The sequence below is a fragment of the Leptopilina boulardi genome, unplaced genomic scaffold (assembly GCF_019393585.1).
Source record: "Leptopilina boulardi isolate dan_hultmark-lab unplaced genomic scaffold, ZJU_Lbou_2.1 LbouV2_248, whole genome shotgun sequence".
In the NCBI taxonomy this organism is placed as follows: Eukaryota; Metazoa; Arthropoda; class Insecta; order Hymenoptera; family Figitidae; genus Leptopilina; species Leptopilina boulardi.
The window spans coordinates 2356427-2381557 of record NW_026137805.1 but is presented as its reverse complement, the minus strand read 5'-3'; the positions used below and the strand labels follow the sequence as shown (position 1 = coordinate 2381557).

At 27.0% G+C, this 25131-nt stretch overlaps 2 protein-coding genes across 6 annotated transcripts in view; one reads left to right on the top strand and one right to left on the bottom strand.

The window, feature by feature from the left end:
* The first annotated feature begins 1654 nt into the window (after positions 1–1654).
* On the top strand, positions 1655–14036 carry LOC127280563 (monocarboxylate transporter 9-like). 3 transcript variants are annotated; one of them, XM_051303621.1, is made up of 6 exons: positions 1655–1858; positions 3074–3619; positions 10319–10556; positions 10888–11014; positions 11230–11409; positions 11566–14035. In XM_051303621.1, exons 3-6 carry the CDS (start codon positions 10343–10345, stop codon positions 12950–12952), a joined length of 1908 nt encoding a protein of 635 aa, XP_051159578.1. In that variant the 5' UTR covers positions 1655–1858; positions 3074–3619; positions 10319–10342; the 3' UTR covers positions 12953–14035. The 3 variants fall into 3 exon arrangements, with proteins under 3 accessions (XP_051159578.1, XP_051159577.1, XP_051159579.1); XM_051303620.1 differs by lacking the exons at positions 1655–1858; positions 3074–3619 and adding an exon at positions 8106–8280 and having other exon boundaries at positions 11566–14036; XM_051303622.1 differs by lacking the exons at positions 1655–1858; positions 3074–3619 and having other exon boundaries at positions 10408–10556; positions 10851–11014.
* Positions 14037–15037: 1001 nt separating this feature from the next.
* The window catches only part of LOC127280558 (uncharacterized), a 122628-nt gene continuing 112534 nt past the window's right edge, over positions 15038–25131 (bottom strand). For all 3 annotated transcript variants that reach the window (XM_051303612.1, XM_051303613.1, XM_051303614.1), the window contains 3 exons: positions 21407–21630; positions 19433–21035; positions 15038–17354 (listed from right to left, as the gene is read on the bottom strand). In XM_051303612.1, the coding sequence (XP_051159569.1) occupies positions 16779–17354; positions 19433–21035; positions 21407–21630 (2403 nt within the window). In that variant the 3' untranslated portion in view covers positions 15038–16778. The remainder of the gene's footprint in view (positions 17355–19432; positions 21036–21406; positions 21631–25131) is intronic.

Sequence of the window (25131 nt, the reverse complement as noted above, 5' to 3'; positions counted from 1 at the left end):
GTAATTTAATTTTTCCATCCATATTGGATTTATTTTAAATTTTAGAAATTTAATATATTTATGATCAGTGACCCCCTAAGTGACAAGTTTCAAGTAAATTCGATTGAATTTTAGAAAATCGTCCGCCATATTGGAAACGCCATTTTGAATTTTGCATACCTACTCCTCTAAATCAGAATTAGTCACTTTTTTACTAAATCAACTGTACCATTTCGATTATTAAATGAATTAGTAATTAGACTAATTTTTAGTCAAAAATTATTAATTTATAATTACTAATTCATTTATTAAAGTTTACTAACTTAAATAGGAGCCTTATACTAAATTTGACGACAAAAATTAGATATAAATTCCTTTTTTGTATCTTTTATTTCTTTCCTAAAGTAATATCGACGATAAAGGTTAACGGCATCATTTTCTGCACGTGTCATCAATATTGAAGATTAATTCCGCAAAAATAACGTTTCAACACTTTATTAATGTAAATCTTATTGAAAGGCGTGAGACCCCGAAAAACCGGTTTTTTTTCACATCACGACAACACTTCCGTTTTCCTTGATAAAATTAATTTTTTTTTTTAATTTTCTTTTTTTATTTTTGTCAAACACACCATAATTCAATTAATTATTATCATCAGCATTATCATCATGTATTATCAAATTTCTATTTTTGCAATAACAAACAAAATTAGCATGTTATTTTGTTATTAAAATATAACAAAGTTGCATTTTTAGATTTGATTTTTTTTTTAGATATTTGCGTTAGAAAAAATTACAAATTTTTAAATTACCTAATAATTTTTTACATTAATATAAGGTTTAAGGTAGGGTCAATTCTATGTTTGATTTAGGGTTAAAGTAGAGTCTAAGTAGGTTCAATTTAGGGTCAATTGTAGGTTAAAAAAGGTTTAGGGTAGGGTTAATTTAGGTCTAATTTAGGTTAAAGTAGGGTAAAATTAGGTTTAAGGTAGGGTCATTGTAGGATAGATTTAAGGTTACGAAAGGGTTAATTGAGGTTCAATTTGGGGTTAAGTTTAGGTTCATGATGGTTTAAGGTAGGGTTAATGTAGGTCTGATTTAGGGTCAAATTAGGTTTAATGTAGTATCATTGTACGTTCGATTTAGGGTTAACAGAGTCAATTTGGGTTCAATTTTAGATTCAAGAAGGTATAAGGTAGGGTTAATTTAGGGTTAAAGTAAAATAAAAATAGGTTTAATTGAATGTCAATTCTAGGTCAAAGAAGGTCAAAGAAGGAGGGTTCAATATAGATTTAATTAAAGCGCAGAAATAAGCTTAAAATTTTGAGGTTACGTTCATCCCTTTCTTACTGATCTTTATTGAGGTTATGTTCGCTAAAACTAGTTAATGATAAAATCAATTACTATTAAAAATTAACTAATTAATAAACAATATTAAATATAAATCAAGAAATACAATTAAACAAATTAAATATACAATTACAAAGCTATCAGATAAAAAAAAATAAATAATTTGTAATTTTACAAAAAAAAATAATGAATGAATTACAAATATCTCGTATTTTATTTTACATATATAGATAAATAAATAAATAAATAAATATGTATAATATACATATATAGATAGAAAAGAATGTAAAATGAATCACTCCCACTTGAACATTAGTATATTCTAAGCCATTCGAACGAAGCAAGATCTTCATTTGCAACTAGTTTTCCAGTGGACACATACGAAGAAGGAAGAAATGAAAATCGCGACAAATCGAACCGGTTTCATGATTTTCGGTTTAAAGTGGTGTCAAAACGATTCAATACAAAAATCAAGTTGTTCACCAACGTTTGGAAATTATGATAAATTTCAGGAATTCAAAATGAGTCAGGTATATTTATATATATACAAAAATAAATAAATAAATAAAAAATATTATATAAAAATTACCATTTAAAAATATTTTTAAAAAAATATTAGTTTTTTTTTATCTTTGCAGTACGATTATATTTTAATATCAAAATACATTCCCGCTCAGGCACGCGCATGTTATAAAGACAAGGTTTTTCTTTAATCATTTCACGTTTGCAAATATATTTAAAATAAAAAAAACTCAGCGGTGAAAGGGAAACATTTTATTTAATTGCATTATAAATTTACGTAAAAGTGGTGTAATAATTATATTATATCTCACTAAATGTAATTGTAATAAAACTGCAAATTTTTGCTAAAAATCAAAAATTTTGAAATTTTTCATTTTTTTGATAGATTTTTACTAAATTTTATATATCTATTTTTTCAACGTATATAGTCTTTGATTTACAATTTTTTATTGGAATTTTAAAATTTATTACATTTTAAAAATGAAAATTTGCAATAAAATATTTTTAAAAATATTTTTATGTTATTCTATAAAATATAGAAGGTTTTTTTTTTAAAGAATACTGTATATAAAAATACTATTGGGGGCGCACCATTAGATTGTCCGAAAGCTAATAATTATTAATAAACGACTTCTTGTTATCTTTTTATATATATATATATTTGCTATATATTTATGCAGAATATATTTTTAGAATTATAATTGTACTTCCTTCTTAAAATTATTATTATTTCATACTCTATGCGCGAACTAAATACTTATAATTTATAATTAAATATTTTACATTAATATTGGAATTATAATTTTGTATCTTACTTTTCTTATTCATTTATATTACATAAAAATTTTAATTTATCTTTTTTATTTATATTTTTTTTCATTTTTTACTTTATTGTTCTTAATATTAAATTTCTTCTCTTTTTTTGTTGTTAATATTTTTAATTTTCTATTCTTTTTCTTTTATTTATTTCCAGTAATATATGGACTTGCAAAAATAAAATGCTTTGGTTTTGTTTTTTTATTAAATTTTAAATAATTTTATTCATTAAAATGATAATTTACCGGATGAATAAAAAATTAATTTTTTTCTTCAAATTATTATTATTGTTATTATGTGTTTATCTTTCTTTCCCCCCCCCCCTCCCTTCTGGTGAAAAATAAAGGGTCAATCCATTATTACGGGATTAGCATAATTTTAACAAGTTGAATGAAATTTAAATTTAGGTTTTATGAGAAGGCGTAAAAAAAGAAGAAGAAGAAAAAAAGAAGTGATAAATATACGGGAAAAAGAAAGAGGAGTGGAGGATTAAAAAGATTGCAAAATATATATATAGAGAGAAAAAGAGAGAGAAAGAGAGAAAGAGGGAGGAAAGAGAAGGAAGCAAAAGAAGAAATAAAAAAAAGAAGAAGAAGAGAAGAAGAGCAACAACAAGAAGAAGACAAAGTGGAGGAACCAGTTCCAGGGTTCAACAGTTGGGTCGAAGGTGGTTAAAGTCTTAGTGAACTTGATCAGTGTTACCTCTACACATCGACGAGAATAAACCCCCGCCTTCATCGCACAGCCTCCCTGCTGCAAAAGCGGCAGCGAAGAGCAAATATACAGTGTTGTAGGAAAGAAAACGTCGTTATTTCAAACACAGCAGAGGCCTTTTGAGTTTTGCCTTTGGTCTCTGTTGCATCCCACTAGTTGGATCCTCATCATCCTCATCCTCATCATCATTTTCATCATCATCATCATTTTCTTCTTCTATCTCTCCAACTAATCAAAAGGTAAGTAAAAGTCTTTTCTTTTATTATTATTATTATTATTATTATTATTATTATTTCGTTAAAAAATTATTATCCTCATTTTTAACTCGAAATTATTTCAGTCTTTTTTTATCAAAATTACTATTTATTATTAATAATAATTATTATTATTATTATTTTCTCCTTCATTACTATTTTATTATTATTTATTTTTTATTAATAATAATTATTATTTATTATTATTTTTATTATTACTATTTGTTATAATTTATTTCTTATGTTAACCTTTTGTGGTACGGTATTAGGACTCTCAGCGTTCCACCTTGATTTTTGCGTATAATTTTTTTTTCGTATTTTAAAATAGGATATTAAATTTTTTTTTTATTTCAATTTTTTTAATTTTAGAAAAATATTTTTTTATAAGAAATGTGATTTTTTGGCTTTTTTAATATTTTTTTTTTAATTTCAAGTTCTTTTTACTCCGTTTGGATGAGAGTCCTTTTTTTATTATCTTTATTCAAAAGTAATACACTAATAACTGTAACGGTGCTAACCGTTAGGGATATTAAGGTCATTTCTTTTATTGTTATTGAAAAAAAATTTTAATTTTGCATTTAATAGATTTTTTGTGGCTCCACGAAAAAAATTAAATTTATACTTCAAAAAAAAGCCAATCTTTTTTTTCAATCTTTCATTTTTATTTTCTTGTTTTTTTTTTATCTATTTTAATTAAAAATAACTTTTTGTGGAAAAAAAAATTATTTCCTTGGTCAGTAAAAATGTGGTTGAAAAATATATTTACAATCTTTCAAACATTAAAAAAAAAAATTGCACGTAAAATTGTTCGAACTATCAGTTTTTTTTATTAAGGCAATATTTTTTATCTATATTCATATAGTTGTACTTTGCGTCATTTTTTTTTTGTTATTAGTAAAATATTTCATACAAACTATAATAAATTGTATAAAAGATAATGGATTCGCAATTATTTATTTTTTAATTTTTTATTTCATTTATTGAAAAATTTTTGTCTATATTTTATAAATTTTTCTTTTAGTTTTTTCTTTTTTTTAGTTTTAAGTATTCTTTGAAGAAAAAATCTGATTTTTTTTCATTAAAAAAATTTAAGATATTTTTTAAAAATTATTATTATTATTATTATTATTATTATTATTATTATTATTATTATTATTATTAAAACACAAAAAGTCAAAGGTAATATTTTCTAATTAGCAGAAATAAAGGTATCAATTTCTTCAAGTTCAACGGGTTTAATAACCTTTGGTCACGTGCATTTTTTTTCACCGTGCAATGACCTTTTCGTGACCGATCATTAATTGTCCATATAGTATACAAAGCGAAGGATTTAAAAAAATTAATTTTTTTTCTCAACTGCATCTAATGCAAATTAAGCCACGTTAAAAATATATAAATAGCAAACTTGTTAATCTATTTTTACAAATAAATTAAGCTCGACAATTATATTTTACGATCATTTTTTAATTTTAAATTCTCAATATTTTTTTTTGGTCACTGCTTCAAAAAAAAAAAATTAATTTACAATCTTCTAATTTTTATTTTAATAACTATTTGAAATTTATTTAACTTATTAAAAAAAAATGTTAATTAAAAAGTTAACTTATCCAAAACGATTTTTACTAAAAATTAATTAAATTATTATGTAGTGAGATAAAAATCTTTTTTTTTACTATTTAACTAATTATCAAAAAGTCAAATAAATTATTTGTTTATTTAAATTTTTTAAATTCGATAAATATAAAAATGTTCAAGTCAAATGGTATAAAGGGGCGAACATAACCTCAAAATTCCATATAGGCCAAAGGTCATTAGTAAACATAACCTCAAATCAAAAAAAATATGACAAATTATATTAATAAATATTAATACTTTGTAATGAGAGAATGATGAAAGATTTGAGTTTCTTTTTCAACTAGATGAAGATTCTATTTAAAGCTTCGCGTCTGACGTGTATTAGGTGTGATTAGCATCCCCGACTATATGCCAATTGATATTTCTTTGCTCTGCCAATTGATTGAGTAAATTGATTTCTGAACCACATTAAAAAAAGTCTTTCGTTTAAAATCGAAGATAATAATCGGTTCAAGGAGAAAAAAAGTGAATTATAGTTTGTGTATTGAAAAATGAGTGTTAACAATTTTTTTCTCAAAATTTGCACTTCTATTAAAAAGGTATTTTAATAAAATAATAATAATAATAATAATAATAATAATAATAATAACAACTTGAATGTTAAAATTTAAAAATAAAACCTAACTTTGTATGTCCGCTTTCAATATGAACATTGTATTTTATTATTGTTTTTACATACGATTATATTTAATTTACAATTTAAATATCTTTAATTCATAATTTTATTTCTATATTTATTATTTTCTATAATTTATATTTAAAAAATTTTTAATTTATTCTTTATATATAAGTATGTTACTTTTTTTATTGCGAGAGAAAAAGTGTGCGCCACCTATAATCAAATTCTTGAACTTTCACACATGAGGCGCATATATCCTTTGCGCAATGCGCGGTAATATTTGAAAATAATCACAGTAACTGAATTTTATTTCGGAGATTTCCTGTATTTTTTCAATTCTTTTTTTTCAAAATTAAATATTTAATTGTTTATAATGACAGTGATAATTTCTGAATTATTTATTTATAAATTTTTTTATTAAAAAATTTGAAATATTTTGCATTACTTTTTTTATAAATAATCATATATTTAGGTATAATAAATATTATAATATTAATAATTATATAAAAATTATGATAAATAATATTTATATTATAATTATTATAATATTCTTTTCAAATTTGATATATCAGAAATTTATAGTAAGAATTATCGCAATTATAGAAAATAATAAAGAATATGTAAGAAATAAAAATATGTAAAGTTCAATGACATTTTAATTGACATTGTTTTATGTCAGATATGAGAAATGAATTTTTAATCAAAATGTTTTTTAGCCTTTTTTTAATATTATTATTATTAGTATATTATTATAGAAGTCATGAGAATTTTTCGTCACATATTGTAGTCAGTTGATAAAATTGACATTAATTATATACGCATTTTTTTATGTTGTCATTTCTTTTTAATTGACTATATATGTATGTATATATACTTTAAGTGACGTAATAAAAATTTTGATCTCACGGTGGCGTCAAAAATATTATTGTCATTTGCTTTAAGTTTATTATACTGATATATATACACATATATGATATAGTTTGCAAATTACGTTATTAATTCTAATTTAAGAAAAACAAACATAATCGTTTTCCATTGATAAATCAGGCTCTGAATACAACCTTCATTACGTAAATCTAGGAAATGTCTCAGATTTTACCTAAAAAATACAGTTATATCAGTGTTTGTTTACAGTTATATCAGAATCTATTTGAAATTTTGTTTGCGTTATTAATTTACAGCCACGTGTAGACGAAATCTTATATATGTATATAATATATGCATAATAATGGAAAAATTGATTAGCAATCATTTTTCTTTTTTAAATGTAATTAATTATTGTTAAATATAATAAATTGATTAAAATAATAAAAACGTGGATAAAAAAATCAAAATTTAAAATAAAAAAAATCGTATTTTTATATGCTGTCAAATTAGTTGAATGATGTAATTTTTGAATTTTTTCAAGAATTTTTGAAATTTTAATATCTTGCTGTTTTAATTATGTAATATTCTCAAGAAAAATCTAAAATACTACTAATGTCCCATAAATATTATTAACAATATTAAAATATTAATTGTAAATTTAAAATATTGCTAATATCTTTCAAAAATTACTAGTATCTGACAGATACTACTAATATTCCATAAATATTACTATACCCTTTAGATATTACTAATATCCCTAAAATACTACTACTATCCCATAAATATTTGTAATAAACTATAAATATTACTAATATATTACTAATATATCTAAAATACTACTAATATCTATCAAATATTATTAATATCCCTTGAATTTCTACTAATGTTTCTAGAATAATATTAATGTCTATTGAATATCATTAATATTTTTGTAATATTATCAAAAAATAATATCCCCTGAATATTACTAATATCCTTCAAATATTATTAATATCCAAAATCATCTCGAGAGTATGTCTTGATATTTTATTTATTAAATTATTAAATTTTACTACTTATATTCAAAAACTATTAATAAAATATCTTTCAACGATATTACAATAAATTTTTTAAAACACATATTAAAGTATATTTAATTTATTGTTAAATTTTTCCTTTTGAAGGATATAGTATTCGTATATTTATCCAGATTTTATATTATGAATTTTAAAAGTTTTCCGCGCTAAATTTTTTAAATAGTACGCATTATACATATACGCACTAAAACAAAAATATGTTTAATTAACAACTTTTTGTATCATAAATTTTAACTAAGTAAATTAAACTTAATTTTTGATGCTGCAATAAGAATCCAGAATTTCAAACATAAATGTGTGGGGATCTTTTACTCACGATAGATAGCAGCACTAATATTTGTGGGGGTAAATGTTTATAAAAAGAGGAGTTGAACAAGACACTCGCATGTAGATTGTGTGATTAACTGCAGTTGGTGTTATTTTCTATTCAAACTCTCGAGATGAAGAAGGTAATTTTTTTTATATATATATAATTACTCTAAAGTGATAAAAAAACTACCTTTCCCCTTTTTTCTAAAAAAAAATTAATTATAAATTATTTTATTTCAAAAAATTAAAAAAAACTTAATCCTAATAAGTATTTTATAGAATAGTATAATTGAGGTTTATTATTATTTATTTTTATTATATTTTAAATTATTTTATGTTTTTTTATAATAATAATTTAATTTATTTTTCATTAATAATTTAATGTATTATAATAAATTATTTATTCGATAAATAAATTTATTGCCTTCGTGCTGAAAATAAATTTAATTTTTTAGAAAAATTAAAACAATGAAAATAATATAATTTTATCATAAAAAATTTAAATAGTTTAATCAATTAATAATATACCTTTCGGTCGACAAAAACATTTTTCCAAACATGTGCGTTAACTACTATTTGAATTTTTATAAATTGTATGTAATTTTTTTTTCTTTTAATTTTTTCAATTATAAAAGAGAAAGATACATATTTATTAATCATGCTCATAATTAAAACACCAAGTATTTCATCACAAGTATACATTTCGAAATTCCAATAGTGTGTCGTCGCCTTGATGTTTATAAAAAAGAAAAAAAAGAAAAAAAAATTGCGGACCTTTTCCCGAACGTGTTTGCGTCGTAATCGAGGGAAGTAATAGGCATTCATTCATACGTGACCTAAAGCGCAGGCGGATCTTGTTTCCTTCTATTTTCTTATAAATATATATTTTTTACATTAACGATATATTAAATAATACGATAAGCACGAAACTATGTAAATTCTTTTCTTTTTTAATTAAAACAAAATTTCTAGAAAAACAAAAATGATTGCTTTTGCTTTTTTTTTTTATTAAAAATATAGTATTACATAAAATAAAACAAGAAAAAGAAATTTGTAAAAATTTATCTTTAGAAAAATTTTCCATTGAGGGCCCGCACATTTAACCCCTTGACAGTCCAGGGCCCATATGTGGCCAGAAAAAGTCGTGCCACCTTTGTGCAAGTGGCCATATATGGCCATCGCAAAAAAATAATACTAAATTTAATTTGATTCGCCTGAAATTTGTTACTCGGGGGTTTTTGGGGTCGCTGAATCCAAATTTGAAGTCAGATTTCAAAAAAACAAAATGGCGGACCCAAAATGGCGACCATGAAAACTTAAAATTTATCAGATTTACATGAAACTCGTTGCTCAGGGGTTTTCGGGGTCTCTGATTACGAATCTGAGGTCGGTTTTTCAAAATTCATAATGGCGGATCCAATATGGCAACCCAATATGGCGGATAATTTAAAAATTAATGCGTTTTGACCACAAATTGTTACTCGGGGGTTTTTGGGATCGCTGAATTCGAATTTGAGGTCGGTTTTTTGAAATTCAAAAGAGCGGATCCAATATGGCGGACAAATTTTAAAAAAAAAATTTTAAATTTGTCCGCCATATTGGATCCGCCATTTTGAATTTTGAAAAACTGACCTCAAATTCGAATTCAGCGACCACAAAAACCCCTGAGTAACAAATTTCAGGCAAATCGGTTTGATTTTTTAAAAATTTGTCCGCCATATTGGATCCGCCATTTTGAATTTTGAAAAACTGACCTCAAATTTGAATTTAGTGACCCCAAAAACCCCCGAGTAACAAATTTCAGGCAAATTGGATTGATTTTTTAAAAATTTGTCCGCCATTTTGAATTTTGAAAAACTGACCTCAAATTCGAATTCAGCGACCACAAAAACCTTAAATATGATGAAGTCATATTTTTTTGGAAACTTTTTTTTCGGACCGTTTTAGGCCCACCAGCGATTTTTAACTGGACTGCGAAGGGGTTAAAGTTGCGTTCCTGTTTTACACATGCGCATTACTACTTAACCTAAAAATTTTCTACCGTATTTAATATTTAGAGTCAAATTAATTTCATATGGGTTTTTGAAAATATTTTTTGTTCCTAGAATAAAAAATAATAATAATTAATAATAATAATTATTATTAATAAGGAATATGAATTTGAAATAAATGTTTCAGGATTTATTACAAAAAGAGGACAAAATGAAGGACAAAACAAAAGACACAATTTTGGTACCACCAGATGGCGGATGGGGGTGGGTAATCTTAACATCTGCCGTTTTGGTAAATGTCCTTATACCAGGGACAGTAAAATCATTCGGGGTACTTTTTGTCGAGTTCCTCGAAGTTTTTCAAGCATCACCAACCACAGCATCCTGGATGCCTGCATTATGTTATTTTCTTTATAGTTCTCTTGGTAAATAATTATTTTTTTATTTTTCAAACTATATTGTTTATCATTTTATTTATTTATATAATTTTGCTAGAGGTCTTCACTGAATAAGAAAATTTGTTAATTTCTTCGTTAAATAATTATTTTTTTTTTTTTAATTAATACAATGAAAAAATAATTATGTTGGATTTTAATCGAAAATTTTTCAGAATGAGGGAAGGAAGGATTGTTCAATTGTTTAGCAAATTTTCTTATTAGTTTCAATTTTTTTTTTTAATGAAGAAAAATAATTATTGACAATCGATCCCTGTTTCTCAGGCAGGAGTATTATGCGGATTATTTCGGGTTATTTCAGGACCGTTGTCGAGTGTCCTGTCAATGAAGTATTCCTACAAAACTGTAACAATGGTCGGCGGAGCGTTTGCAGCATCCGGAATGATGTTTAGCTATTTCGCCACCTCTGTACCATATTTGTATGTTAGGTGGGTTACAATTTGCTTTTTGTATTTATTTCTTATCATATTTTTATTTTAATTTTCCTTTTGGTTGGAAAAATTAAAAATTTGTATCAAGGGCCCCCAATTTTATAAATACGTTCCTGTTTTGCACATGCGCATTAACACCTAACCTATAATTTTTCCGTATTTAGCAATTACAGCTGAATTAACCAAAGTTAATTGATTTTTTTTATCAATAGTTATGGAATTATGGTTGGCATTGGGGCAGGATTAACATGTCCTGTTAGTGTCTACATAGTGACGGAATATTTTCAAAAATATCGAGGATTTGCAAATGGAATGTGCATCTCCGGAAGTTGTTTTGGAGCTATGATCTTGCCGCCTCTTTTGCAGTATCTTCTCAACACTGTTGGCTACAGGTGAGATTTGTCTGCACCTAATCCTTTAAATAAAATTCAATCCTTCATAACCTAACCACACACTATGTTTTTTTGAGGATCCTTTTTCTATAAAGAAACCTAACAAACAAATAATACTCTTTTTGCAACTACAAATAAAAAAAAAATTGTAAATAGGGGAGCAGTGCTGATAATGGGAGCAATAACGCTAAACAGTGTTCTCTGTGGACTTCTCTATCATCCAGTGGAGCAACACATGAAAAGAATTCCCATTACCTCTGAAAAATGTGGAGTCGACAATAAAGCTCTGTCTCTCGACGAACCATCATCTGACACCACTCAATCAACTTATCAAGATCCCTCACCCCTTAATTTGAATCAATCCATCATTATCAATACAAATCTTCCATCATCTGAAAAAACAAACCCCATGTCAGATAAAGCTAATCTCCAATTAAGTAATGATACTCCAAATTTCCAATTGGATGCTACCGATAATAATTCAACAACACTACAAGTTGACAAAACTGAGCAATTAATTTTACAACCATGTAAACTAAACAATAAATGGAATCTACAACAAGACATACAGAAAAAACCACTGGAGCGCTATCGTAAAATTTCAGCAGCTGAGGATTTAATTCTCGAGAACAAATTCCATGATGATGATGATAATGATAATGCTAAATCAAAAAATCTAAAACCAAAGGTGTCGTCAATCATTGAAAAATCAACTAGTCAAATGAATCGTGAGAATTCCTTTTTCACAGCATCGGCACAGGAGAAATTTTCCCTACCAGTTATAGATGAAACGCCAAGATCTCGGGTACCAAGATTATTTAAAAGACTTTGTTCAAATCGTTTTGCTTGCACAAAAACTGATCAATTGGATAAATCCTGTGAGGCGATATTTGATCCTGAAAAACAAGATATTGTCGATGTGCCAAAAAAGAAGAAATTCTTTGATCTCAGTATACTCAGGGATCCTATTTATTTGGTGATATTGATCTCAAATTCTACCTCTGCCATTAGTAATACAAATTTTATGATTCTTTTGCCATCGTACGCAATTGCTGAGGGTTATGATAAAAATTCAGCAGCACTTTTACTATCAATTGTTTCAGCCCTTGATCTCATTGGAAGAATTGGTGGTGCATCATTGTCGGATATTAATTTTATACCCAAGTATTATTATTTTGTTGGTGGTCTTGGTATTAGTGGAATAGCACTTGCTTTATTGCCAATGTTTTCGAGTTATCGTATGCTTTCATTTTTTTGTGGTCTTTTTGGTATTTCATCGGGTACATATATTGGTATAACAACTGTTGTTCTTGCTGATATGTTGGGTGCTGATAGATTAAGTTCCTCATATGGAATTGCACTTTTTGTTAATGGTGTTCTTCAATTGTTGGGACCACCAATACTTGGAATTATTTATGAACGAACAGGAACATATAAGCCAATTTTTCTTGCACTTGGAATTATTCTTATATTGGGCACAACATTGTGGGCAATTGTACCAATTTTCAAAAGAAGGAAAAACAAGGATGTCGAGGAGAATTAATTTATTTTATAAAATATATTTTTTAGAATGGTTTTTTGAGAGAATGACGAAATATAACCTAGAAATTGTAGATATTTTTTTATATTACTACGAGATTAGTAACGTCGAGAATTTAATGGGGAATTATATATGTGTATCTAATTTCCTTAGGTAAGAATTTATTTTTAGGAAGAAATTTGACTTTAATAAATGTTTAAAATAGATAGAGTAGAATAAAAACGTGAAGTGAAGACAGAATGGCGTCTTTGGATGCTTTAGGAACGATCGATAAGGTAGATTGCGCGCGTAAAAATGACTCAAATGTCAATGCCGCGAATTTCAAAAAATTGAAATTCAAACTAATAAAAATAGTGACCAATATCAATAATTTTAAGAATAAATTTTATTTTTATGAACATTTTTAAAATTTTTCTTTGTTTTATTTTTTTTTTTTTCATTTTATGATGTATATTTTCAATAACGTCAAACTTGAAATACTTCGAAAACAAAATATATTTAAAATTATTAAATATATTTATTTTTTTAAGTATTACTAATACATTGTAAAATGTGACATAACTTATATATATATTTTTTTAATTACTAGGCTTGAATATTTTTTTTTATTGGAAAAATGTGACTAAAGAAGAAGTCAATTATTTGTATAATTGCATTTTTAAAAAATTATTTTTTTAAATCTTCAAATAATTTCCATTTTTTTTTTAGAAATGGTTTTTATTCGAATTATATATGCACAGAATGCTATAAAGTTTCTGTTCGTTAGATTTAAGGTGTGTTTCATTATATCAAACAGACTTTAAGTACCTGCCGAATAAATTTTCGGATTATAATGAATTGTAGACAATTAAAAAAAAAAAATTTTTCCTAGACTGAAAATTATTTTTTTAAATGAACAATTATTTTGTTCAATCTCTTTTTCCATAATAATGAACTTTTTTTCCCAATTGAAAATCTGTATGTAGATTTTTTCAATTATTTAATTTTAATATTTAGAAGTTGAAAATATTAAAAATAATTAGAATATACTCTAGGCAAAATAATACTTATATAAACAATTTTTTATAGGATAATTCATAATTTTATATAACCAAAATTGGTTTATGAGAATTATTAACTTAATTAATAAAAAATCTAATTCTAATTAATTTTTTTTATTGAATTAAACAATTTCATTAATGAATTAAAATTATTTAATTAAATTTAAAAATTAAATTAAAATTTATATAATTAAATTTTAATTTAATTAATAGTTAATTATTAAAGACAATAAGAATATTCTTTGTGGTAGATTTGAAAAAATTAATTAACTTCTTTATTAATCAGCGTTATTTTAAGTAGAAACATTATTAACATTAATAGACAAGATAATTATAATAAAATAATAAATAGCATTATTAAAACACACTTTTTTAATCTTTCTAAGGAATATTTGTAATAATTATTATTATTATTGCCAACGAAAGTACTTATTGTAAGACTTGTGAATTAAATCTTTTGTTATAAAAATCAAAAAATTGATTATTTTTATATCCCATATTATCATTATTAAGAAAAAATAAAATTCCTTTTTCAATTTAAAAATTTCAATATTTCTCTCAAAAATATATAAAAATAAATTTATTATTTTTCTTATTATTTGCGCGTTTATTGATTTCGAAAAAATTTTCTATACATAAAAGTATCTGACTCCCTCGTGAAATTATGGAATTATTTTTCTCAAATTTTTCTTAACCTTCGTCGGTAAAGTGATGAGCATTTTTTTACCAATAGCAGGACGAACAGAAAAATATTTTTTTATCTGATGAAGGTAAAGAAGAATTTTACACTCTTTGTGAAGGTAAAAGTTGATTTTCCGGAATTTTGAAATTATTAATAGTAGATAAACATAAAAAAAAATTCTATCTATTTTTTTTATTGTGTTTTTAACCAATTTATTATTTATTAATTTTGTTTTTATTTAATTTAAATTTTATACTTTTTTTAATAAAAACTTTTTCTCTGAATGTAGAATTTTAAATATTATCTTGCAAAAAAATCTGAAAAGGTACACTATAATAAAAAAATATAAAATTGAAAAAATACCTTAAAATTTTTTTTTTTTTTGAAAACAACGTTCGCTTTATTTATAATTCACTCTTTATTACAAGCACCCCTTTTCTAAAGAAGTCCAACAAGTTTTTTTTCTTTTTTTTAATAAATCTTTCAAACCACCCACTCTCGTCACTATACAATCGCTCGCGCACATCATTTTTTCCATTAAATAAATTCCATTTCATCTTCATTCATAAATAAATAAATCGTAGTCTAATATTTACACCGTTTCTTTTTTTTTCTCAGTAATTTAATCTTATTTACATATTAATAAGTCATTCGTTCGCTTAAGTAGATGTAATTTGTAAAGACTCTAGAAATATTGAGCTTGGTCTGGTCAGTATAAGTAATATATTTTCTTTCTTTTTTACTTGAAAATTATTCCATTAAAATGACTTTTTTTTTTGCTAATTAGTCATATTTATATAATAGTCCTTTGCAGTGCAGCTTCCGTTTCACTTTCAAAAATTGATTTTCACCTTTTTCAATGCTGCTAGCAATTTTCGAAAAAAAGAAGGAAAAAAATATTTTGAAAATCGAATTTCGATGATAAAATTTGGGACTAATCAGAGGAAGAGAGGATTCAAAATAGAAAAGCTTGGATGTTTTTTTTTCTCAATCGCTCAAAAATTCTCACAACTCTAATAAATTTATATGTATATATTAGAATCGTAGAGTTTTATGAAAGTTTTTTCTTGCCCAGATTTGCACTGACACTATTTTTTTTTTTTTTAGTTAAAAAAACCGAAGGCTTCTTTTTATTAAATTCTGTCTTGGAAATTATTATCGAAAAAAGAATAAAAGCCTTCGTTTTTTCCTTTCGACTCTTTTTGGTTCACCATTTAAATTCTAAATATCCCAAGTATTACATTCTCTCAGGCACCTGTGAATATTTACAATTCAAAAATCAAGTTGTGAGAGTGATTCGTCGGTCGAGTCCGTCATATATTATTGTTTTAATAACCTATTACGATTCTACGCTGGAATGTACAAAAGTAAATCCGAGAGATGTAGAAAAATATGGAATCTATAACAGAAAAACGTGTCATAGAAAATAGCTTTGATTATAACACACATACACTATTTATATAGACGGTAAAGGGGGATTTCGATTTTTTTACACATCTTGTTTTTTGTTTTCTATATTTTTTTGTCGAAAAAAAGAAATAATAATTTCAGAAGCAATTTTTCCTATCTACAATGATTATAATATTATAGGAAAGAGAGATAGAGAGAAAGAGAGAGTTCGTAAAAATTTATTATATATAGCAGCTTCCGAATATGTATACATGACGCGACGAACTGACTCAGTATTTTTTAAATCCTTTTTCCTATACGAAACTTTGTGCACTGATTTTTTTCCCCCCAACAAGAAAGAGAGTGACAGTTTTCAAATCTTTGTGTGTCCTGTCCGTCTGTCAAATAGTTAAGATTTGAAAAATTTGAGGTTCTGTTGATAAACTCAATCCTACCAATGAGATTATTTCTTCTGGACTAGAAAAATTGAACATAACCTAGAAAAAAATACGAATGAGGAAAAAATTCTCTAAATGGAGCAAGAAGTAAAAAACTACATCATTGTCTCATTACAAATTTTGTGATCATTAAATCCCAAATAAGGACAATCGTCTTCACAAAAAGGTGCATTACTGTCTCTCTCCAATGGATTTAGCCATACCCTCGAGTTCTCGGTGTTTTTACAATAGTACAGAATTTCAAGAAACTCATTAATACGCTAGGAACCCGATCTTGAGCTACCGCTACTTTTTCGTCTTGCCTCAAGTTGTTGAGCCAACATTGTCACTTCCCAATTATTATGTGCACTCTCATCATCGTCAGTGTCGCTTTCACCCCTTGCCACACCACTAACACCACCGCGATCATCGTCATCGGATCTGCTTAAATCACTATCTACATCTATCGCTACGTCCTCCTTCCAAATACTTTGGGGTGTAATTGATCGTGGAAGATCCTGTAATTCAAGTGTCTCTTCCTCGGAGTGCTCTTCCCATGAACGTCGATTAATCGACGAATCCGTTGATGGTGAGGAATGTCTTAGACGTGGTTGCGCTGTGAGAACAGTATCCACTGAACCATCACGCATAAATGGATGATCCTCACGATCGTCGACCATATCCTCCTCCATTGAGACTTCAGCCTCCGTACTGTCGTCCGAATCATCACAACTACGAGACTTTCGCTGCTCGAGTTGAAGGATTCGCATTTGAAGTTGGGAGATTATTTCATCACGCTTTCTAATCTCCAACTCCAATGATGTGTATTCTTTCTCGTACCTGAGTTGAATTTCATCCTGTTGGAAAGGTGAAAATATCTTGCATTACAATTTTCTTGATAACTCTAATTTTTTAAGACAGGAAGAACCGACACAAAACAAAGGAAAGCAGTAAGAAGCATACTCACGAAGAGGTACAAGCAGACAAATAAAAAAAGTGAAGAAATATCCTGGAACCAAAAATTTTGAGACTAAGGAAAACACAACCAACTAATATATAATTCTCAAAACAAATAAAAGCATGAAACGAATACTAAAAAGAGTGGGAGGCAACAAGAATTAACAAAAAGCATAAAACAACGAAAAAGTGCAAGGAACTATAAAAAAGCTACGTTAAAATTTTTAAAAAAGTATCAAAATTTTGAGACGTTCGAAAAAAAAGTAGCTGGATATGTTTCATATCCAGCTAGGGGAACCAATACGAAAAATCTGGGTGGAACTTCGTGGTTTATAAGAACAGTGTATTTAGCACAGGCAACAGAAATAATGTCACAACCGACAGGAATAAAATTCCGTAGTATATCAATGTAAAATTTTTATCAACTTAAATAAAATTAATTCATTCACTGATTGTATTTACTTATTGAAAATGTAAAAGAAATTTTATAAAATACCTGGCGCAAAACAGGCATTTAGTAGAAATAGAGAAATTATTGCAGAATGAAAGTTCTAAAAAAAAATTACAAAAATGATTGTTTTTACGAACGCCCGGTTTAAGATTATTGTGGTATTGCCGAGGTAATATTTATAAAAAATTTTCACTTTGGACGTTCGTAAAATGTGAAACTAACAAAACAATATTTTTTTTAGAACATTTTAGAAAAATAATTCATTACAAATGCTATTATCTTCAACTACAGTAAAAAAATTATTTCATTAAAACAATTGTTTCTTGTCTATTATCAAATAAATATTTACTTGGACCAAATAATTTTTATTTAAATTAAATAAACTGTTTTGGAACCAATAATTTCTGTATTTTCAACAAATACCATTTAATTGACTCAACAGTTATTTGACAAAAATAAATATTTATTTAATAATAGTCAGGTAAGCGTTTATTTGAATCAAATACATTTTCTTAGTGTATTTTAAGAGATAATATCACGAGCTTTACAATGGTATTAACTTTTTCGTTAAAAAGAAATTAATAATTTTTAAATTTTTCAGTAGTAAAACAATTTATGATTTATAAAAAAAAATAATTCTAACCTTTTTCTGCAGTCGATGTATCGTTGTATATTTCAGGCGGTAAGATTCGTCGACGACACACGCGATTTAAAAATTTTCGATCACTCCCGATACCGTGTTTTTAAATTAAAAAATAAATTCACTTTTATTAAGATTTAAACGATCGCGATTTTAAGAATTTCGAACACTCCCGAAACAAGAAATTTTCTTATACAAAAAAATTAACACTCCCTAACATTTTTTCATTCGCGAATTAAAAGATTCGAGCTATTTACTTTAAAAAATGTAAAGAAAGAAACGATATAGAAAATAAATATTTAACAAAGCCAATTGTGATTTTAAAATTTAAAAATTTAGACTCACATTAAGCACGTCCGAACAGGTCAATACACGAATTGCAACTGATTGAATTATCTTAGGGATTTTACAACCACTTTTATTACCCTCGGCTAAAGGTAACCTTTGTACTTGTTTGAAAACATACAGCTCGGTATGCAGGTATAAAGACAATTTCACTTGTTGATTTAATTATCTTTAGAATTTTTCTTAGAATTCCATTTGCAATTATTATTATTTATTAAAAATTCAAAAATTATTTATAAAATAACCTGGCGCGAATTTGGCATTTAATTAAAATACAGGAAAATATTAATTTCGGTTTAAATACTAATAACGTCGGCTTCTTATAAAAAAAGATAATAGGATTGAAGGAATTAAAAGCAAAAAATGAAATTTTCCAAATACATCAACATGCAAAAAAAATATAAAGAGTAATAGCCTCGGTAGTAGCATAAATTTTGGGTGTGAATAATTACTGTTAGAGAAACATTGGCACATCAAACAATGCTAGTTGTACTACTACTATTTTTGTCTTAGGTCGATAAATAAAAAAGAATAGTACACACCACTCTTGATTGAACGACATCTTTGATTCCGGTGATGAGTTCTCCCAAGAAGTCATCTTCCTTTTGCCTAGAAACCATTTGTAGTCCCCCACTGCCAAGAGGACGGAAGCGAATTTTATTGGGCGGTGGCAGTGAGATTTGGTCCTGGGAATGAGAATGACCTTGACTCGTTAACGGTGAGTTGCTGGCCGATTCCTCGGACGGTGGACTTTGAAGTGTATATTTATTAAAGGTCACGCTTTTTGAGAGTTTCGAGTGTCTTGCAGCGTAACCCTCTATCGTTGGGGCACGCATTAGTCTTCGAAATTCTGCCGTAGCCTTTTCTCTGTCAGGTGTACTTGTTGCCGACGCCTCCGAACTACCGGTTCTACTTTCAGCTGATAATTTTTTAAGAATACTTTTTAAATTTCTTCGCTCTAATGTCTCATTCTCTGGTGATAATTGATCTGGTGACGATATAGATCGACGATATTTATTTAATTTTGCCAATTTTCTTGCATATTCTATTGCACACGCCTCAGAATGACTTCTCGTTAGGTTTCCATCGAAACCAATTTCTGCCAATTCTCCACAATCTAAACTTGAACTTCTTACGGCTTTTTCAAGTTCGGCTAATTTTTGTCTCTCGTTGAGAATCTTGAGCTTTTTGACAAATGGTAAACCACAATATTCAGGTGAGAGATCATCAACCGAGGCGTACATTTTTGTTTGTTGTCGTATGTGAGTGAGACTTTGTTTTAGTTGTATTCGCCTCGTGGGTGGACTTTTATGGGGTGGTGACATGTCCTTGGTTGTCAAGGAGGCGTCCTTCAGCAGATGCCATGGCTTTTTTGAGACGCCACTGCCTCCGCTGTCGCCATAATCAGCTGAGGTGGCAGCATCATTGGCAACCTCGGACAAATCTGAACCCGACGATTGTTTCTGCTCAAGCTCGGTTTCCTCGAGGATTGGTTTTGTCAGGAGCGGCTCCTTAACAACAATCTCTCGTTCAACGCCAAGAGTTTCGTTGTCACTTTTCGATTTGAGCATGAGGATTCTCTGGAGAAGCGGTAAATTTTGATTTTGTGGATCTAATGAACTTTGATGTGATGATTGTTCGACAATTTGATTTGGCATCTCCATGAGGACCCTTTTCTCTTCCCGATCCTGTTTTTCCTTGAGGAGTCTGAGCCGCGAGAGAAGTGGGAGACCAGCACCAAGTGGTGATATTGGTGGTTCAGAAATAATTGTTATCTCCTGACTGTCATCGATTCTATGTTGTCGTCTTAGTGGTGCCATTCTACTGGTTAATGGTTGAAGTTCAAGGCTCTCATCGGGTCTTGTGTTACGTCGACTTTTTCGTAAAACATTTTTTAAACCTTTCACGTCAACTTTGAGCTTATCGACTATTCTTTTGCCGGTACTATTGTCAGATGAATCGTGTCCCGGTGATGCTGGTTGTCGAAATGCTCGGGCAACTCTTTGAGCTTCCAATAGACGTTTTCGACCTAAATTTTGTAGAATTTCTTGAGCTTCGGGATAATCTTTCATTGCTGCCAGGACATCCTCTCGGGATAGGCTGAATAATTCGGAGTAGCCGACTGATCGCACGTCAGCTGTTCGTCTGTTGAGATAAAAATTCATTTACCTCAAAGGGCATTAACTTTTATATTCAAACTGTTTAGTAAAATTTACCAAACATTTTGGTAGTCTTTACTAAACATTTTAGTAACATTTTCCAAACAGATGGGTAGTAATTCCCAAACAGTTTGGTAATATTTACTAAACATTTTAATAATATTCACCAAACATTTTGGCAGTATTTACTAGTCATTTTAGTAACATTTACCAAACAGTTGGAAAGTAATTGCCAAACTATTCGGTAAAATTTACTAAACACTTTAGTAATGTTTACCAAAACAATTTAGTAATATTTTATGATTTAAAAAATAGTTACTACGCTTTTTTTGGGTTAATAAAAAAAAGAATGCTCACTTGTTCAGTCCATCGAGATTGAGTATACCAATTTCGCCAAAGAAATCGCCAGCTTTCATTGTCGTGAGTACACGGCCAGTTTCACTGATGACCTCCAATATTCCATCGGCTATTATAAACATTTCACGTGCAACTTCTCCTTTACGACATATCGAGTCGCCCGGGGTGAAAATATAGGCTTTCATCTTTAAAACTAGGTCATGCAAAAATTCTGGTTGACATTCCTATAATAGAAAATTGCACATTTCTCAATATCTTAGAATTATATCTCTTAAATCTTATGTATTCTATATAATATAAATATGCATATATGTGCGGTTAAGTCATTAAAAATTTCTATCCGAATAAATATCAAGTTTAAATTTTTCATCAACAGAATATATATATTTTTTGAGCTCAATTCAAAGATGGATAATAATTATTTATAGGTTATATTTAACTGAGAAATAGATTAAAAAATTTTTTTTTTGCTGTGTTGAAATAAAAATTCTAAAATGTAATTTAAAATTTTTTTTATTTCAAAAAATTTATTATTAATATTTGCATGATGGATGCATTTGAAAATAAAGTAATGCAATATGTTGCATCTAGAGAAATATATATAATAATACAGGTCAGAGCATGTTGCATTGTAGAATCAGTTCAATGGACCTTATTTTCTTTCAAAAGATATAATATACTTTACATAAATGTAGGTCAGTGGCTCCTTGGCGGATATATCAAATTCAATATCGAACTTGTGGGAGATAAAAAATTTAAGATTTTAACGTCGATCACCAATTAGCCTGACAGACTTTGCTTTTAATTGCTTCTTCTTCTTTCTTTTTTTTCTGCAGAAAAAGCTCTTAATCAGCATTTTAGCCTAAAGATTTTTTTTCCACTCGATTGACATTTTTTTTCATCTCCTTTTATCAAGAATTTTTCTTTTTTTCTATACGAAAAATTTAATTTCTCAAACATAAATAAATTATTTAGGTTAAAATTTTAAAAAAATGTAAATAGATAAACGGACATTTTTCTAAATTTGGTATATTTCTGTAAAATTTTATTAATATATTTAAGAAAAAAAAATCAATCTTTCAAGAATGTTCTCAAATTTATAAAAGCCTCACGATGAATATTTTTAGATCCTGGGTCATATATGAAAAGAAAGAGGTCTCTCGTTAAATTGGGATGTGAATTTTCTTAAAAAATTTTTTAACTCCACAAAAAATTTCTTTATGCTTTCTTTTTTTAAACAATAAAAATTCAATAAATGAAAAATTTTGTCCCACAAATTAATTAATTTTGATTTTTATTATAAAAATAAAATTTTTTAATTAAAATACTTTCTAATTTATTATAGAAGTGTAAAAATACTTACATAATTTAACAAAAAATGATTTTTAAATTAGAAATTCCCATCTTTTGATAGAGTACATTTTTTTATTATCGAAAAAGTTTTCTCTCTATTTCAACTTTCAAAGTTAATTTAAATTAAAATAACATGACTTTTTGAAATAATTTCATAAAATAATAATAATAATAATAATTTTTCTTTTCAAAAAAAAGTTTTTCTCACACTTTTCAAGAAGTAAAACAAGAATAAAATAACTAGAAATAAGAATCCCGGGTTAGCAGTAACGAGATAACTTGAGATGAACGTGGTAACAATGTCCCAAGGGGTGGTGGGGTGGCGGTAAAAGGGATTAGAGACTCTTCATAAAACGATGTCATTCAAGTATATAATCTCTATATCATCTGTTACATATATGGTTCACAGATAAACATATATTTTGGAAAAAATTTGTTCTTTTATATTTAAAAAAAAATTATCCAAATTAAAATTTTCTTTTTTTAAGACAAAAATTATATTAAATTTCCTACAAAGAGGATTCTTTTTTGGTCTTTAAAATTGGTATATTTAATTTTTGTAAGAAATTAAATTTTAATTATTAAAATATGAAAGGAACCTCAGGTGCAAAAAAATTTAATGTTTGTTTTTAAGAAAAAAGAATTGTCTTGCGTAGGAAGATCATTATTAACGATAAATAATGATTCTTTGATGAAAATGAATAAGCTATTTGTTTTTTATTTATTGAAACAAAAAATGTGTACAAGATACATGTATGGGGAAAAGAAAAGAAATCAAAAGCTGCATCTCTTTATCATATTTATTTCTCTATAATTTACTATACCTTCATTTATCATTTTCATTTTCTTACTCCCTCTCCACCATTCTTATTGGCCTTATTTTTATCGTATTCATTTATCTTTTTTTCCCTAACTATAAGACGGGTGGAGAGCAAAGATATCGTGATTAGATCAAGTTTTTATTTCTTTTTTCATTTCATCCCTAACACTTGTGCCTTCACTTTTTTTTTATCATTTGAATGCAAAGATCAGTTTCCGATATTTCCGCTCTCTTTTCTTTTTTAAGGGATCCTATATAAATTTATCTTTATGTGCATTTTACACCCCGTTACCAAATTTACAACCTTGTTTTCCCGTTTTTTCTCCCTTATTAATTGGAGGTTAATTTTTTATTATATTCTTTTCATTATTTTCTTTTTTAGTCTTTTTTTATAATAAAAATCCTTTTGTTAAAAATTTTTTTTTAATTTTTTAAATAAATAAAAAAAAGAATAAAAAGTAGAAAATTTAAAGTTATCATACAAAAGGAAATATTTTTGTAATGGAATATTGTAACTATTAAAATGTATTTCTCGAACGTAAAAGATTAAATAATAATTGGAATAGGATTTCAAGTTTTGACAAAATGTCAATTTATTTTATGATTTTTTTCTCCAAAAAGGAAAATTAAATTCTATTATCTTAATAATAATAATAATTATATATGAAATATATTTTGACAGCAAAATTAGGAAATATATGTTAATGACTCCTTGTTATTAACATATCGGGGGGATAGTTCCTTCTTTGAATATAGTAGTGTCATCATCATGTTAGAACATGACTGCTGGATTATATTCCAGAGGCTTTATCTCAGCTTCTGCCTCGCTGACTTCCTTCATATCAGAATGCAGCATATGCAGGTTTATATTAGGAAATACGGAGAGTGATACGCAAGGGACCTGGGTGATAAATCAAAATAATATCTCTATAATCTACATAATATATACCTATATTAAACATATAACATTTATATAATAGGCATATATATATTGTAATATTGTCAAAATTAAAAATTCAGTGTCCCATCAAATAAATAGAAATTCTCCAAAAATATTTAATCAAAAAATATTAATAAACAATATTTTTTATATACATTTCAAATTGTTTAAATAGAAAAAAAAATATTTCTAAAGAATTTCTATAAAAAGCTTTTTTTGCAGTGCTTTAGGGTGAAAAAAAAGGGAAAATGAGAAAAGAGGGATGAGTAGGGACACTGTATAGAAAAAAAAATCAAAGAGAAGGCGGTTAATTAAATTCAAGGTCGACTCATATACAAAGAGCTCTTCAAATTTCCGCATGCTTAAGATATTATATTTATGCACACATATATATATACAAACAATATCCTTCCCGCGGGATATGTGTCACGTATCAAATTATTATTTCCTTGGGCAAAAATCATCTCGACATGATTATTTTGGTTTTTAATTTGCAAAAAAAAAAGAAAGAAAAATGGTAATAGTTGTCGAGAGAAAGAAATGTGGGTCATTCTTTTATCATCGCGGACAATTCGTGAAATCATTTAAATTGAAGTACTCTCTCTCTCTCTC